General features: G+C 41.9%; 1 protein-coding gene across 2 annotated transcripts; it reads right to left on the bottom strand.

Moving 5' to 3' along the window:
• Nucleotides 1–241: 241 nt before the first annotated feature.
• znf831 (zinc finger protein 831) lies at nucleotides 242–6,582 on the bottom strand. Of its 2 annotated transcripts, none has more exons than XM_086200599.1 (2): nucleotides 6,508–6,582; nucleotides 242–4,843 (listed from the first exon to the last, which is right to left on the bottom strand). In XM_086200599.1, the coding sequence occupies exons 1-2, from the start codon at nucleotides 6,544–6,546 to the stop codon at nucleotides 977–979; spliced, it is 3,906 nt and encodes a 1,301-aa protein (XP_086056725.1). In that variant the 5' UTR covers nucleotides 6,547–6,582; the 3' UTR covers nucleotides 242–976. The 2 variants fall into 2 exon arrangements, with proteins under 2 accessions (XP_086056725.1, XP_086056726.1); XM_086200600.1 differs by lacking the exon at nucleotides 6,508–6,582 and adding an exon at nucleotides 6,066–6,309.
• Between the last annotated feature and the right edge of the window lie 9,995 nt (nucleotides 6,583–16,577).

Here is a 16,577-nt window from a genome sequence, read left to right as displayed (position 1 = left end):
AATGGACCCAAAAAGTATATTTCGCCTTTCAAGTATTCCTGTAGACAATTTTTGTCTCTTTAATTAGTTGTTTGTGACAGAATGTAGGTAGTGCCATCCATGTGTATTAAACTTAAATCCAATAATGACTGATGGCTGACAACAGTGAAAGTGACCAAAAATTTCCAAGCACATTGTCTGGTAGAATCCACATCTTCTTTATTTATAACTTTGCTCATTAATCTACAGACACTTTGATCAGAGCTAAAACAAACAGGCCCTAACTGATTGGTTCTCACTTATGATAGTTCTAATGGCAACAACTGGTGCATTCATTTAACCCAACTTTCTTGGGCTCATCTGAAGCCATTCACGGTAGCACTGAACTAGAAGTCAAAATTAGCTTCAAACTACATATATGGCTGGATCTTTCTGCATTCTTGGGCCAAAAAAGGTGAAAAACAATCCGTGAGTGCATGAAAGAAAAAAAAACTGGGGGGAGAATTATCACTTTAAAGTCCAAACCTGGAGATCAAAGTCAGACATTGTGAGGGAAGGTTGGACTCCTAAACATGGGCAGTCTACTAGATAAAGAGGCATAGTATATTGTAGCAACACAACCCATAACCTCCACCCATGAAACAGCAGGCACTGAGCTATTAAAAAGGAAGAACTATCTCAAACATAAGTTTGTAAATTATTCAACTGTACATAAATGTGAACTTTACAGACTTTACTTTTAATGATTTGTCATGATTTGTCAAATTATCTCCTTGGATGTGGAATAATTTTATATTTCTATTTATCAATAAACATTTCCTTGTGCATCAAAAATATTCAGGAGTCATATAAATATGTGTGTGTGCGTGTGTGTGTGTGTGCGTGTGTGTGTGTGTGTGTGTGTGTGTGTGTGTGTGTGTGTGTGTGTGTGTTCAGTTATTTCTCTATTTATCTTATAAATAGATCTAACTCCATGCATTGGTTGACCCCTGACCCATTAGTGTTTGGTTTCTAAAAAGTCAACAGTACATGAGGTGGGGCTCTGAATATTTGTTGGCAACGTTGGGATGTCTTTGGTTCTTTCTTCCTGGATACTAGAAGCCAGTGAAGTCAAGTGACCATGGTCTTCTTCTGAGTTGGCTAAGTTGAAGTCATCCTGTGAACTGTCCAGAGGACCCATTCTGTCGTATTCCATCTTCGCATGTTTAGATGAACCCAAATCATCTGATGCTGTACATTCTATGTGATTTCTGCAGTAGATGGCTGCATGCGGACTTACGTGTTTTAGGATGTTAGATTTATTGACAGAAAAATTAGTCCAAGATAATTCATCAGCACTGACAACACTACTAAGCCCAAATTGCAGGGGAGGGCATTTATATTCACTTTCTTGTACAGAGTGTTTCGTTGTACCTACATTACATGAATTTCCTAGATGTTGGCGTTCTTTGACTAAAAACTCACTTGTTCTTATCTGTTTAACTGTTTTCAAAGGAGAAAAGGTCATTTTGAGTTTGTGTTGGTCAGACAGAACTTGGCCCTCCCTTGCAGCAACACAATGTTTCAGCAAAAAGGCATGTTTCCCCTCTGAGGTTTGGCTCCTCCCTGACTTTACATCATTGAGTGAGTCAGTGATTGACATTACATTTGCAGTCTGTATCTCTGTGGCTATGTTTCCTTGGTTGTGCTGATGTTGCTGTAGCAGCAATCCTATAGCTTCAGCAGGGTTAGATTCATCTGCTCTCGTGGCCTGAGTCAAGTCACTGTTTTTAGTCATATTTATAGGGCGCTTCCCAAAGTGGACAGACACAGAAAGGTTTTTGTTTTCTGTGCTTATTGTGGATAAAGTCTTACTTTGGTCAAACTCGTTTTGATGTGTAGGCTGTTCAGGATTCCTCCCCTCATTATTCATGGTGACTGAGTAGTGAGACTTATTCCGGATCACTTCAGAAGACAGATTTTCGATGACATGTCCCTGGGAGAGGCTGCTTCCTGCTGGCTGTTCAATCTGAGATTCAATGAGAGCCAGCTGCTCATCAGATATTATTTGCAAGCAAATCTGAAGGTCTGCAGTGTGAACATGAAAGACATTCTGACCTATTGGTGGTACTGACTCAAATGACACAATGGGACAAGGTACATTTGGGGTACTTGAATCAGTTTTGTCCAACCATTTTACAAGATTTGACTGGTTTGACAAGTCAGTGGTCTGTGTGTGTGACAGACAAGGAAGCTGACATTGTCTTGAAGCTGTAATGGCAGCAGCAACTGTCTGACTGTTTTCTGTGGTAATGATAGATGTGTCAACTACTGATGTAACAGATCTGGGTAGTTCCACAGGGCTTGAATCCATGGCCAGTTTCCTGGGCGAATGCTGTGCTGCATTATGATTATCTGTTCCTGTTGTTTTTTCCACAACATGCAGTGCAGGATTTGAGTCAACTCCAGCAGCATTTGGTAGCTTGAGTTGGTACTTGGGCAGGAAACTGGTCTTGGCAGTAGAGGCAAAGGAGGTGGCTGAAGAGGTGCCAACAGACCGGGGATTTGCATTTACTATGCACGAAGGAAAGAGAGTCCCTTTGTTTGGAGTTAGGTGTTGATTTGTTTGAAATTTGACCAAACTGAGATTTTGATTCTTCTGAGGCACACAACCAGTCACTGAGAGAGTGCAGAGTGTGAGTGTGTCCATGTCCACAGAACACATTACCTTATTATCAGTTCTTTTCTTTTTCCTGTTGGAGGGAATATGTGCTTCACAGAGATGTGAGTCAGTATGTTTTTCTTCATCAGTTAAACTCTCTAATTCTGCCGAATTGTTGTTGTTTGTCTTCTTGTTAACTCCTACTGAAGGTAATGGCAATGTTGAAAAAGATAGATTTCTCTGGAGTGAAGTCCGGAGAGAGCTGCATTTTGAAGAATGCTGGCCAGTTTGTAGATTCGAATCTACACCACATTGCTTTACAGGAGGGCACACTGTTACACTGCTGCTAGTAAAGTTTGTAGTTGAGCATGTTGTTGTCCCTTTATAAATTGATGACAACCTTTTTTGCAAGCCATGAAAATCACCCTCATGCTCTAAGTTTGTTGAGGATTTCCTGCCTTTGACAACACTATCATCAACTTTATCAGCATTGTAAAGCTTCTTAAATGTTCCTCCTCCATACATGTACCATTTGTTGTAAGCAAACTTCTGTGCTTTCTTCCTCCGGAACTTTCTGTTGCTTGACTCTCCACAAATGTCACTGCCATCCCCATCTAAGCTGAAAGTACTGGTGAATGCCTCCTCCACAGGTGAATTCATAACAGGAGCTTCTGTTGTGTGGTTGCATTCTACTGCTGTCTGGCGGACTAGTGGATGGTGGGTGGTTGACTGCTGGTTTGTTGGCTTTATTTTGAAACCTGTTGGATTGATCTGACCAGAGCTTCCTCTCTGAATTAGTGTTACATGATCACTCTGGTAGGAAGAGGTTTGAGTTAAGGAGATGTGCTCTGTTGTGGTGGAATGCGGGGTTGGCCCAGAGCTGTACAATCCTGGATTCTTTTCTCTGTCAAAGCCATCATTCAGAGCCTTGTGGATCCTCATGTCAAAGTGAAAGGAGTCCTTGTATGTGTATGGCATTGGGAGGTCAATGCTACCCTGCTTTGACAGAACTGTCTTTCGTGGCCTTACATTCGCCAGCTGTTTATCCTCCACAACAGCTGTATTCTCTGAAATCAGCTTAGATATACGTTCCTCCAGTGTCCTCTGCTTTTGATCCCATGCAGTGCTTTTGAGCTCTTGTTTAACATTGCCTGGTTCAAAAGATGCTGGTGTGGAAGAATTTTTTTCAGGATTCTCCTTGGTGGATTCTCTGAGCAAATCCATACTGTTGTCTGGTACAAGACTGATGGGGTCTGGGTTTTGATCACTGCTCTCACTAAAGCCAGAGTCAGTGCTGTCATGGCTCTGAGATTTCCCTCTGCATATAGAGCTTGTCCACTGCTTGGAAAATAGAGTGGCCTCTTGTCTCTTAAGTGGAAGACGTCGGCTAATGATCAGCGGAGGCTTTTCACATTTGTTCTCTTCTTTTCTTACATCTCTAGCTTTGTTTGACTCTGTCTTATGACCTGCAGAGGTGAATTTGTTCTGGTCAGTGACAGGCCCTTGCAACTTTACAGAGTGGTTCTTTGGTGTGGCAGGACAAATGATCTCAGCATGTACAATGGCATCCTTCTCTAGGTTCCCGGGTTCTTTGCTGTAACCCTCAAGAGACAAACTCGAGTTACATGTCTCTCTGGAGCCAGAAGTGCTGTCAAGGCTGCCAAGGCTACTCTGCTCTGACTCATTAGAGAGGCGGGCATGAGCTTGAGTGCGTTTATGCTTGTAGAGGTTGCTCTGAGTCTTAAAAGAGACCCCACAAGTGGTACAGGGGTAAGGCCGCTCTCCAGTGTGGCAACGGAGGTGCTTCTCCAGGACGCTGGGCTTCATACAGTCACGCCCACAGTGAGGACACACATGCTTTCCTGTCAACCTGGGTCTGGCTGTGGGAGCAGCAGCTGCAACACTCAGTCCTGTCTGTAAATGCAACCCACCAACAATATGTAGTGTCAGAAAAGGAAGCGTCTCCTTGGAGTAGAGAGATGGCACAGGAAGATGATGTATAGCTGGCTCCTGAGCTGCTGCAATAGGCAAAAAATGAGACTGTGTCGGGAGAGTAGGCACTGCTTGAAAGTAAACCCCTGCCATTGGGGCCTGGGTGTCCATTCTTTTCTCTGTCTGTGCTGCAACAGTGCTTATGTGCACTGGAGACCTCGCCAATCCTGGTTTGCCAGTCTCCATGGTAACACTGCTGTCGTGACGTTCCAATGCCAGGTCTCTTATTACCTATAAAATATGAACAGTTTACATTAGACCCCTTGTATTTGCTTCAGATCAAAAGGGTAGACTTCAGTAGGGATGTTTCAAGGTGTTTCTAGGTGCTCTTTCTGAGGAAAATGAACTGTAATTCCTGGGAATATTTTGCAATTGCTCTAATGAACAGAGAAAATTATTAAATCAAGGAAGAAATGCAGCAAGGAGATAAACAATTATAGAAAAGATGGACAGATGGCAAATAAAAAATTAATCTGGTCTAGATTTGAATGTTGATAAAAATCCAGGGACATTTGTTGTACGGTGATCTCAGTTCTCGTGCCCAAAATTAAGTATTTTAATATTTGTGGGATCTTATTATGAAGAGCAATTCATACATAAAAAGTTCTTCAAAATTATAGTTTAATTTTACATCAAGAGTGCTAGTCATGAGTTATGTTTTGTAAGCAGAGATTGAGAATACATTCGTAAAAACAGGGATAGAAGCATATACACTTAAGATTAGCATGGACTGATGTAGGAGAATGACACACATCAGCAGAGCGAGTGAGATCAAATAGTCAGTGCATGAGAGGCTTTATCTTCTCCAAATAAAATGTGTCTGCTGACATTATCTGTTGCGTTTGTCACCAGTATTTACCAGTTATTAGCAGTGTAAAACATGTTAGCTTTGTCTCATGACACTTGTGCAATTATCACACTATATGAAAATAGAAATAATTTCATATGAGGGCATTTTCTGCTGATGCACACCCATGTCATATACTCTGGGCATGAGGAGAGGAGTTGTTGTTTATATCAAATAGGAAACACTGAGTTGTTCTTTTTTAATTTCAAGCATTATAATTTCACATACACCCTCTTATTTTTTATCTTGTCTTCCTTAAAGCTACGCAAACATGTCATATTGTTACATGTGAAGCAAATCAACATAGAAATCCTGCAAATTTGTCATAAGAAAAAAATAAACAGCACTAACAACGTTAGTTGCAAAATTACTTAAAAGAATTTTTGCCAATATGGAAAGTTAGAATTTTTTTGCTTAATTTTGCTTATATGGTTGATCACATTGCCAGCTATTGCTATTAGTTTCCAAAGGGATCACTGAAAAGAGGAAATATTTGATGTTGGAATTGCCTCGTGTGGTTAAGAATGACATAACCAGAGACTGGAACATATACTGACCAGGCAGAAACTGTTGAGGAAAAAGAACTGAAGAAATATTATCACTTACCTTGCTTTACACTTCATTCAGTAACATGTATCCAGCATGGAGAGGCAGCTGAACTGAACACTGCCATCTGCAGTGTATTAGCTCCTTTCAATCGTTTTTTTTTTTTTTTTTAAATCCAGGCCGCTTGTTAGATGTTCTCTCTCAGCTCTTTGACATGAACTGTTTCTCGTAACAAGCAAGCAGAACAAATGCAAATGAGGGAGAAGATGCACGATGAACGTGCGGCAGAGAGGAAGAGAGTGAGGAAAAGAGAAGGGCTGGCTGACTGGGTGGGTGTGTGGTTGTCAAAAAAGACTTCCGGAGGACAAGTTGAAAACATAGATTACAGAGCATGATCAGCAGCACTGAGAGAGCTGAGAGGCCCTGAGCACAGATGGGAGATTTTATGCGAATGCATGTGGTGTCTAACATAAGTGAATGAAACTGCGTGACAGAGTCTTACCGTCAAAAGTCCCGTTGGCTGGCTGACTGACTTTAGCATCAACAGAGCCTAACTTTTGGCTCAGTAATGTTCTCACTCCCCCACCTAACTACTTCCTCCCACACACTGTGTTTCATACACCCACAAGGACAAGGGTGCAGCATGTAGAGTGTTGATGTGGCTGCTTGGCTGTGTGTGTGCAATTCTCGCTCTTTCAGGCAGAGGAAAAAAATGGATGAATTGTGAGTGCTTTGAGTGAATAACCACCTACCACAGTCCCCAGCTATTCATTTTGCAGTGGGACACTCGATCAAACCTCATATGTTTCTACAGGAGTCAGTGATATTCTGGCCTAGTTTAAACACTGCCATGTCTCATTGTTTTCATTGTGAAAGCATTTTCCCTTCTGTCTTCAACAGCAAGATTTATGTAGCTTTGTTATATTGACCCAGACAGAAGGGAAATCTCTTCCACATTTTAAATCACAATTTCACCAGAAAATGGTCAAATGATCATAAGGAATGTTGAAGAATTATCTCTACTATTCCAGAGCCAATAGATGAATAACCAGCAAATGAAATTCATATGCTCAACTTTGAACCCTTTTCTGTTCCCTAGTTTGCAGTTCAGAATCTCCATTATTAGATTTGGATCATATTGTGCAAATGTTTTATTTTGTAGCTCAGTGGTAAGTACTAGTCTTTCATTCTTTTGTTAAGAATTTTATTAATGTTGTTTGTAATATACATTATTTTCTTGGACCCCAATCATTTCTGCTGTTTGTTATATTTCCCACCTAGCATGATGTTGCTGTATTTTTATTTGAAGTTAATGCTGGGACCCTGGTAATGGTGGGAAATTTCTCCAATTAGTCAAAAATGACAAAAGCCTAGTTCCTAAATTACCAGACAGCTTGGGAAATCTCACCCCACATTGAGACCAGTAATTATATTTTTGAATAGGCAGTGCCTTAAACTGGAGCCCCACATGCCCAGGCCTTACTGGTTGTAGGCATAATAATTAACACACTGGTTTCACAGAAAAATACTCATCATATTAAGTTGACGAGACAACTGGCTTTGGCATTTTTACATATATTGACATATCCAGCATGTGTATCCAATTCATTGGTTTGAAGCATTCATCCACCTTTAACTTATACTCCCATCTCAGCTGTTTTGGTCTCCTCCAACTTGCAAGGATACTATACTGAACTGCTAACTCTGCCTGGCTTCTGTCTGTTTCTTAGAGAGTGGAGAATGGAAACTAATGCTACTGAAAGCCTTGATATGAACCTGGCTAAAATACAAAACACATGATAAAAGATGTCTGAGGGTTTATTTAATTTATTATCACCAAATTGATCATAGGTCTATTGCTCTTCTTGCTTTCTAATAAATGTGAATAAATGAAAAACACATAGTCCCTTCATCGCCACAGCTGTACTTTCTGAACACCATGTGTGGGACAAAGAAAACAGTTTTTATATAATTTCACTGCAACAGACTCTCACTGGTCTCCAAGGTAACAGTAGGCTGGTCCAGAGAGGAGCATGAATTGTGTTGACATGGTAACAATGCTTTCTTCCCTTTTTGCTCAGCTCACAGTTGTGCAAGGGGAAACATTTTCAGGCATGTTTGTAAATACTGTGAACACCCACTAGACATGTGCAAGTAAGAATAATGAGTCAGAATATTTTACTAATTAGGATTGTGAAGACGAGATGTGCTGACTAATTTTTTGTGCAAGTTGGCCTTTCTTCATAACAAATTTAACATAATTAGTTCAATTAATTAATTAGAAGGGAAAGACAATAAGAGAGAAAATAACTTTAGCAATAAGGCAACATAGCTGAGAAGTAACTCGTCTGTGGGTGTACGATATCACAGCATAACATTGAAAAATATTATAACAATCACATATACTGTATATCATCGCCTTCTTAAAATAATCGCCTGTCATTTTTTTTCCAGGTTTTTCAGAAAATACCAAAAACTGGTGACAAAACATCATAAGGAGTTGATTTAGGCAAAAAAATATCTTCATATCTTCAACACACATACATACACAATGCATATTTGCACTACCAGTCAAAACTTTGGATACTTTTTCTCATTTAATAGTTTTTCTTTACTTTCATTTCTATTTACATTACAGATTCTTATCAAAACTATTAATGAACACATATGGAATTATGTAATTAACAAATAATCGCTAATCTGTAAATGTGTTTTATAATTTAGATTCTTCAAAGCAGCCATCTGTTGCTTTGTTGACAGCACTGCAAACCCTCAAACCCTTGGCCTTCTCTTAATGTGCTTCATAACCTGAAATTGTTTTCAAAGGTTTGCCTCGTCAGGGTTCATTTGTGGAATTTCTTGCCTTCTTAATGGGGTTGGATGGACCATCAGTTGCGTAGTGCAGAAGTCAGGTTGGTACACAGCTGACAGCCCACATTGACACCTTTTAAAATTCATATTATGGCAAGAACCAATCAGCTAAGTAAAGAGAAACAACATCATTACTTTAAGAACTGAAGGACAGTCAGTCTATAAATTGCAAAAATCAAATGTGTCCTCAAGTTCGGTTGCAGACATCAAAGCAAAAAAAAAAAAACCTCAAAGGTGGCTACTTGAGGGATCTAAAAAATAAAATATTTATAGTAATTTAACAATTTTTTCTTTGTGATATAATTCCATAAATCTTGCTTTATATATTTTATGTCTTCAGCATGTATCTACAATGTAAAAAGTAGTATAAATAAAGAAAAACCACTGAATGAGAGGGTGTGTCCAAAAAATGTTTAAAATAATGTTCCTTTAAGTTTTAAATATTTTTAAAAAAATTTTTTATACATACACCTTTTAGAAAATGTTTTTCCCTAGATGAACAAGGAACATATATGGTAACTTCACTGATCTTGAATTTCAATCCAAAATTGAATATTTTTCAAAATGTCACAAAAGTAAAAAAAAAAGTCAAGTGAAGTCAATTTTATTTGTATAGCACCAAATCACAACAAAAGTTTTCCTATGACACTTTACAAATAGAGTAGGTCTAGAACCACACTCCTTCAACTTCTTAATAACAATTCTCCATGAACAAGCACATCTTGGAACAATGGTGTTATCATGACCGGCTTTAGTGGCCTAACTCCCTGGACAAGTGGATCTGAGATGAGGTACTAGCAAAGTAATATTTTTCAAAAAAAATAAAAATAAAAATAAAGGCTATTAAAATGAGCGATATGTCTGTGGCTATATGCTAGGTCCAACAGACAGCACTGTCTGAATGGAACTGGCAGCCTTTTATAGGAGTGCTGAGCTCATGACCCAGGGCTATACCATATCAGAGGGAAGCTCAAATGACAATCCAATTCAACATTAACTTGAACACATTGCACACCTCTATACCTTAAAATACATTAAAATTATCACACAGTGTTACTTTTACCATAACACACATCAATTGACATGAACAATCCGAATATCCCTAGCTGTCCAGGTAAATGTCGGGCCCTACAGCTGTCTCGAAGATTGCTGAGTTTCTGTCATGAACTTTGACACAGAAAGGCAGGACTCAAATGCACAGCTCAGACTGGTAAGGCAGCAAAACAAGGTTTATTCCAGGCAGGGTTCAGTACACGATAAAGCAGTCAAACATGGCAAAGGTATCAAAGTTGTAAAGCAAAAGGCGAGGTGAAAAAACATGCAAGATTCAAACACAATAAAGCTATGACTATGAACGAATGCAGGAACATGAGCTGTGAACATCAACGAACTGGAGACGAGACAAGACACAAAGGGGAAATATAAGCAGGACTGATGGGGAGTGGTTAGACACAGGTGCGGGAAACACAATCAGGAATCAGGTGCACCCAGACTGGGAGGGGGCAGGGCAGACAGGAACAGACAGTGGAACATGACAGTACACCCCCCCCCCCCCCCCAAGGGCAGGCTCCTGAAGGCCCAGGCACGTCAGGATGAGTGGCATGGAAGTCTGTGATGAGGGAGGGGTCCATAATGAATCTCGATGGGATCCAGGAGCGTTCCTCAGGCACATAGCCCTCCTAGTCGACGAGGTACTGGATCCCCCGGCCCCAACAGCGAGCAGACAAGAGCTTGCGAACGGTGAACACTGGGTCACCATAAATGAACCGGGTGGCCGGAGGGGGCCTGGCCGGAAGAACGAGAGAGCTGTTTCTGACCGGCTTGATGTGGCTGACAGGAAATGTGGGGTGGACCTGCACTGTCCTTGGGAGCTTCAGCTGGACAGTGACAGGATTGATGACCTTGGCGATGGGGAACAGAACAACAAACCTGGGAGCGAGTTTCTTGAACCACCCGAAGTGGCAGATTCTTGGTAGATAACCATACCCTCTGGCCATTTCTGTAACATGGAGTGGGTGTCCTCTTATGGTCCGTGGCTGCCTTGTAAATGTTGGACTGCCGTTGGAGGTTCTGGCAGGCTCACTCCTAGGTTCTCCTGCAGTGTCTCACCAAGGCCAATGCGGAGGGCACCAAGGACTCCGAGTCTATGGTAGGGAAAAGAGAGGGCTGATGACCATGGACAATATGGAATGGGGATAAACCAGTAGAGGCAGATGGGAGAGTGTTGTGGGCAAACTCAACCCAAACCAGTTTCTGTGACCAGGTGTCGGGGTTCTGGGACGCAGTGATGTGAAGGCTGGTCTATAATTCCTGGTTGAGATGCTCGGACTGCCCATTGGTCTGCGGGTGGAACCTGGAAGAGAGGCTGACGGTGGCACCAAGAAGGCTGCAGAACTCCTTCCAGAACCATGAGATAAACTGAGGGCCACGGTCAGAGATAATGTCTGTGGGGAAACCATGAATTCAGAAAACGTTAAACATCATGACCCCAGCTGTTTCCTTGGCTTAGAGACGCTTGGGCAGGGCAATGAAATGTACCATTTTAGAGAGTCTGTCAGCCACTATCAGAATCACAGTGTTACCGTTAGAGGGGTGTAGCCCCATGACAAAGTCCATGGAGATGTGGGACCAGGGGCTTTGAAAATGGGCAAGGGCCTGAGCTCTCCCAAGAGCTTCTGTTGAGAAACCTTGTGACTGGCACACACTGAGCAAGCCTTGAGCAAGCATTGACATAGTCTGTAACATCTTGGACCGTTTTGGGCTACCAAAAATGTTGTTGCACCACAAACAATGTCTTGTTGATACCAGGGTGACAGGCAGTCTTATTATTGTGAGCCCAATGAATTACATCCCCCCTGAGGGCCTGTACTACAAGAAGCTTGCCATCAGGACACTCCCGGGGGAATGGTGACACCTTCAGCCGCCTCCTTAACTTTACCCTCCACCTCCCAAGAAAGCACAGGTACAAAACAGGTTTCAGGTAAGATGGTCTTGGGTTCAGGGTCAACATGGTTGTGAGCAAACATACGAGACAGGGCATCAGGTTTAACATTCTTGGAACCAGTTTGGTAGGACAGCGTAAAGTTAAAACAACTAAAAAAGATAGCCCAGTCTAGCCTGCCTCCCATGAAGTCTCTTAGCAGTTTTTAAATATTCAAAGTTATTGTGATCAGTCCAAACTTGAAATGCTCCCTCCAGCCAGTGTCCCCTCCTCCTCCACTCCTCCAGGGCCACTTTTACAGCCAGCAGCTCGCGATCCCCAATATCATAATTTAAACAAATATGCTAAAGGGTACAGTTTACCGTCCTTGGAATTGACTTGTGAGAGGACCGCTCTAACTATGATGTCAGAAGAATCTACCTCTACCATGAACTGCTGGCTGGGGTCCGGGAGGGTGAGAACAGGGGCAGAGGTGAAGCTTTTCTTGAGGCCCTGAAATGCAGCTTCACATTCAGGGCTCCAGACAAATGGTCTGTGGGAAGAGGAAAAGTCATGCAGCGGTGAGGCTATAGTGCGATAATTATGAATGAACTTTCTATAATCTCAAGCACGAGGTCCTTCTGTTCTGAGTTTGCATGTTCTCCCTGTGCCCGCATGGGTTCTCTACGGGTACTCTGGCTTCCTCCCACAGTCCAAAGACATGCAAGAGGGACTAGGTTAATCATATACTCTAAATTGACCATTGGTGTGGCTGTGAGAGTGAATGGATGTCTGTCTGTAGTCCATGGATCACCCCGCTTCATCCACAGCCATCTTTATGCCTTTTCTGCTGCGTCTGTGATGTTCTTGATGGATTTCCTATGAAAACTTATAACTGAGCATCTTGAGGGCCCTAATGAGTGACTGGTCAATGAATTCCCTACACCCAACCTCGATGGGGTTACACCAAGCCCTCTACTCCCTGCTTCGACATTTGCCTGCCAGCTCCTCGTACTTTGCCCTCTTCCTCTCAAAGGCCTCCTTCATCCAATCTTCCCAGGGGACAGTCAGCTACAGCAGAACCGCTTGTCTAGTTGTTTCTGACACCAGAACTTTCAAATGAATCAAAACTTATTTGGGGCTAGGGATTCTTGACTTCAGTCAAAAATGGCAGCAACTCCACCTCCTCGGCCAGAGCCTTGCTGAATATGATTGTTAATATCCATCAATCAATCAATCAATCAATCAATCAATCAATCAATCAATCAATCAATCAATCAATCAATCAGTCATTCATCATTTATTGTAATTGTCACAAAAAACAATGAAATTTCATTGGAGCAACTCAACCTTACATAATAGGTCTAAAAAAAAAAGTACATACTGTAGAAAGTGCATAGTGGTGCAGAATCCCATAATACCATAATACCCATTATAATCATAGACACTAGCGCAGGGATGAAATCTAAACAGTCAGGTTGTTCATCAACAGCAAGAGGTTTATCAGAAAAGAAAAAGATCAAGAACAGGGTTACAAGAGCAGAGAAACATGGTCAAATGTGGGGTTAATGTACAGTAATGTTGCAGCAATGCAGTATCCAGTTCACAGTTATTGGAAGGGTGTGGTGTGGTTTACTGTCCGTGGGAGGGGGAAGAGAAGGGGGTGGGTCACTGTTCAACAGCCCCACTGCCTGAGGGTACAGGCTGTCAAAAAACTGCTGATGGTGCAGTTGTAGAAATTCACCATCAGCTTTTTCAGGATCCTGGCATTTTTCAATTGCCTCAGGTAGTAGAGGCATTGCTTGGGCCTTTCCTACGGCTGAGGCAGTGTTGATGCCCCAGGACAGGTCACTCCCAGAAATTTGAAGTGCGTCAACCCCTCCACTCCTTTCCTCCACTGCTTCATTGCCGACAGAGAGTGGAAGGTGGTTGTTCCCGCTCTTCTTACGGGGATCCATGATTATCTCCTTGGTCTTCTTGATGTTCAGTCTGAGATAATTATCTCCACACCATCACGCTCAATGTTGCACTTCAGTCCTGTATTCTGTCTCATTATTGTTGCTGATGAGTCTGAGCACTGTGATGTCATTGGCAAATTTAAAAATGAGATTGGAAGGAAAAGAAGCAGAGCAGTCATGTGTGAACAGGGAGTAAAGCAGGGGGCTAAGCATGCACCCTTGGAGGGTACCAGTGTTGACTGAAAGGGTGGAGGAAGTGTGCTTGTCTGCTCTCACCCTCTGTGTTTGGTTAGTCAGAAAGTCCACAATCCATAGTAAGATATGGACCCAAGATGGTGTAGTTTGGCTCGGAGCTTGAAAGGCCGGATTGTGTTAAAGGTGAAACTAAAATTGACAAAGAGGAGCCTCGCATAGATGTTCTTCTGCTCTCTATGCTCCAATGGTGAATGGAGCATGATAGCGATAGCATCCTCGGTCGACCTATTCTGTTTGTATGCGAATTGGTGTGGGTCAAATGTTGGTGGTATTGTACCTAAAATGTGTTTGATGACCAGTTTCTCAAAGCATTTGGCAGGGATGGAGGTGAGTGCCACAGGCCTGTTGTTAAGACATGTGACATGTTATTGCTTGGGGGTGGGAACTATCATGGCAGCCTTGAAGTAGGCAGGGACCTATGATGTGGACAGCGATGTGTTGTAGATGGAGGTGAAGACATCTGTTAGGTTAGTCTTTCGACACATGGACCGGAACACTGTCTGGTCCAGCTGCTCTCCTTTTGCTGCATAGGACATATCTCACCTCATGAGAGCTCAGGACCGGGGCAGGGTCAAAAGAGGGAGGGGGGGGGGGGGGGGTGCAGTACCGAGTCTGTGTTTTCCCCATCAAAGTGGGCATAGAAGTGGTTTAAGTCCATAGCTAGGATGGCATCAGCTGAGGAAGATGTTGCTGTTGCTTTGCTCTTGTAGTCAGTGATGGCCCTGATGCCTTCCCATACCTGCCTGGGGTTTGTAGCGTTATGGAAACAGGCTTCAGTACACCTTCTATGTTGTTGTTTGACAGTATTGAATGACTGGGAAGAGTGGATTTATTTAGACTAACATACTAACATACTCATGATTACACAGCCAGGTTTCTGTAAGACAGAATAAGTCAATATGGTAGTCAGATATGAATTCATCTACTAATACAATTTTTGATGATAGAGATCTGATGCTTAGTAGTCCACATCTTATTTTTGAATTCTTTAAAATAATTTATTGCTGGAGTTAATCTGTCTAAAGTTTTTCTGATTAACTCCTCTTCTGTTTGTCTTTGAGCGAATCGACTTTACATGGTTAGAGGACAAACACAGTCTCCTATGGTGTTTTTGGTGGGTAACTGCCTTTGTGGATGTGCAGAGAAGCATATAAGACTGCAGCTCTGCCTCCTGGTCTCAACTCTGGGTTGTCAGGGTTTTTGTTCTATAATAAACTGGACCAAATTTCTAGAAATGAGAGCAGCTCCATCCAACATGGAATAAATGCTGTCTCTCCTAATTAGACCAGGTCTCCCCTCAGAAAGTTTTCCAGTTGTCTATGAAGCCCACTTAAAATTTAAAACAATATCCTGTAACACCCTGCAATGAAGCACTTGGGTTGAAATTTTGAATTTCCAAGTATTTCAATAAGTGCCTGATAAAGGGTTAAACTGTGACACATTGTACAATAAGACAGAGACAGAGAACCCACGCAGGCACGGGGAGAACATGCAAACTCCACACAGAAAGCTCCTGTGCCCGAGCCGGGACTCAAACCCTGAACCTTCTTTCTGTGAGGCAACAGTGCTAACCACTGCACCACCGTGCCACCCTAATTCTATTCACTATAAAATAATTATTACATTTCTTTATGATAATAATAACAATGTGTTTTCATCACTTTATTATATATTTCTTTTTTTCTTATCTTCCCTTCAATTTTCTGAGGCCCCCCCAGAGCCCCCTGCCAGCCCCCTAGGGGGCCGCAGCCCCCACTTTGAAAACCACTGCGATAAGAAACAATATCTACATATGAAATTGTTATGTTTGACTGGAGTATAGTTACTGTTAGGGCTGACTTATGCTTGCCCTTAGATATGCTGCTATAGGCTTAGACTGTTAGGGGATCTACCATGGTGCACTGGGTTTCTCTATCCTCATCCCCTCTGTACCCTCTGTCCTCCTGAACTCATTTGTGTTTGTATGACTAACTCAACCTCTTCTCCGAGCATTTGTGCTTCCCCACTTCCCAGATCCCTGGCTGATGCTACTGCTGGAGGATACAACTGAAGAGGCTCAAGCTGCCACCCTTAGTGTCAGTATTAGTAGTAGTACTAGTAGTATTCATATTGGTATTCTCAATACTATTATCAATACCCCCCCCCCCCCCAACTGGTCAAAGCAGATGCTGCGAAACAAATAAAACTGACTTGACTTGACTTGAGTTTACTGTAGTTTTTTTTTTTTTTTTTTTCTAATCTCCGCCTGTCTTTGTTGTTCTGTCTAGTTCATATCCCCTGGCTGTCCTTAATTCTCTCACAAAATAATTGTCCAGAGTTTTGAATGAAAATGGTAAATGATAAATAATGACTAGATGAATTGAATATTTCAAATTGCAAAGAGATTTTTGAAATTAAAGTGATGAAATAAATAAAGGTTCAAAGTGAACAGAACCACAGAGGAAAATGTATGATGTATCAAATGCTGTGAGGAGAATTAAGAGAAAAGCTCAAAATGTAGCAACTCAGGGCACAGGAATGTGAACAAAGTTAAACTGCTAAAACAGATTTTCTTTTTTAACCATTGTG

Source organism: Aulostomus chinensis, chromosome 3 (genome assembly GCF_037954235.1).
Source record: "Aulostomus chinensis isolate RoL2024-O1b breed Wild chromosome 3, RoL_Achi_v1.0, whole genome shotgun sequence".
In the NCBI taxonomy this organism is placed as follows: Eukaryota; Metazoa; Chordata; class Actinopteri; order Syngnathiformes; family Aulostomidae; genus Aulostomus; species Aulostomus chinensis.
The sequence above is the reverse complement of the archived record's forward strand: the minus strand, read 5'-3'. Positions and strand labels throughout refer to the sequence as shown.